General features: G+C 54.7%; 1 protein-coding gene across 1 annotated transcript; it reads left to right on the top strand.

Annotated features, from left to right (window-relative positions):
* The first annotated feature begins 253 nt into the window (after nucleotides 1–253).
* On the top strand, nucleotides 254–691 carry LOC119397505 (uncharacterized). Its single transcript, XM_037664930.1, has one exon. The coding sequence runs from the start codon at nucleotides 254–256 to the stop codon at nucleotides 689–691; it is 438 nt and encodes a 145-aa protein (XP_037520858.1).
* Nucleotides 692–1,253: the final 562 nt, after the last annotated feature.

Here is a 1,253-nt window from a genome sequence, read left to right as displayed (position 1 = left end):
CGTTTTTTTTCTCTTCTTTAAATCTTGCGAGTTTATATGTAAAGGCTAAACATTCCATTTTCAACTTTTCCTTCACTAAGTGAAGTAGTTTCCTAAGCAAGGCACCGTCCGCTTCATGGCCTATCCCCCGGAGTGGGTTGCGCCAAATTACTGAGGCCAACCAACCAACCTTGCTGGCATCGATTATCGTTCAGGCGTGTCTTTCCTTCGCTCCTGTGGCATAAGCCTACAAGTGTGACCTAGGACGAAGGCAATGACTGACTCGAATGCACCCTCAACTGAACAAACCTCACGTCTGCAGGACGTCTCGGCCGTGCAACTGCGTCTCCCATCTTTCTGGCCACAGGACCCGCAAGTTTGGTTTCACCAGGTCGAGGCGCAATTCTCCCTGTACCGCACTGCCTCAGAAACGACACGCTACTACTACGTAGCTTCAGTCCTTCCTCCTGATGTTACCAGCGAGCTCTCCGCCGTCCTCTCCAACCCCTCGGACACTACGCCATATCAGCACCTTAAAACCAAGGTGCTGGAGCGATTCATGCCTTCGGAACGCGTCCGCCTACAGCAGCTCCTTGCAGAGGGGGACCTTGGCGATAGGCGCCTCTCCCAACTACTGCTCCGAATGCGACAGCTTCTTGGGGAACACGACGTCTCTGCCCAATCAGCGTTGCTTCGCGAGCTCTTCCTCTAACGCCTTTCTCAGCCAATCCGCCTCGTCCTCGCGGCGGCCGCCGACGTCAATCTTGACCGTCTTGACTACCCGCCTCAATAGAGCGACCTGGGCGGCCTTGCCACTGGTGCTCTTAGGTTTACAAGCTGTCATCCGGGCAGACGTGCAGTGCTCAACAGCAGAGCTGGTGTATGGCACTTCTCTACGGCTTCCGGGAGACTTCTTCACGTCAACGAAGCTACCAGACCAGCCACAACAATTCCTACAACACCTCCTTGACTGCGTTCAAGACCTCTGGCCCACTCCACCCAGACCTTCCGAACACAAGACCATATTTGTCCACCCTGATCTGGCCACTGCAACACATGTTTTCGTGCGCCACAACGCGGTCAGACCACCTTTGACACCAGCCTACGATGGACCATTCCGCGTCCTTGACCGCACCCCCAAAACTGCCACTCTTCTTCAGAACGGCCGTGAAGAGACAGTCAGCTTGTACCGACTTAAGCCGGCGTACCTGGAGACCGCCATAGAAAGCCTCTCATCTACGGCTGACCTTCCGTTGGACTACCACAAACGGCAT

Source organism: Rhipicephalus sanguineus, chromosome 6 (genome assembly GCF_013339695.2).
Source record: "Rhipicephalus sanguineus isolate Rsan-2018 chromosome 6, BIME_Rsan_1.4, whole genome shotgun sequence".
Taxonomy (NCBI): domain Eukaryota; kingdom Metazoa; phylum Arthropoda; class Arachnida; order Ixodida; family Ixodidae; genus Rhipicephalus; species Rhipicephalus sanguineus.
Note: the sequence above shows the minus strand (reverse complement) of the source record. Positions and strands in the feature narration are given on the sequence as shown.

Bases quoted from the DNA above. Each gene is read 5' to 3' on its own strand.
- LOC119397505 (XM_037664930.1), top strand. From the start codon at position 254: ATGACTGACTCGAATGCACCCTCAACTGAACAAACCTCACGTCTGCAG.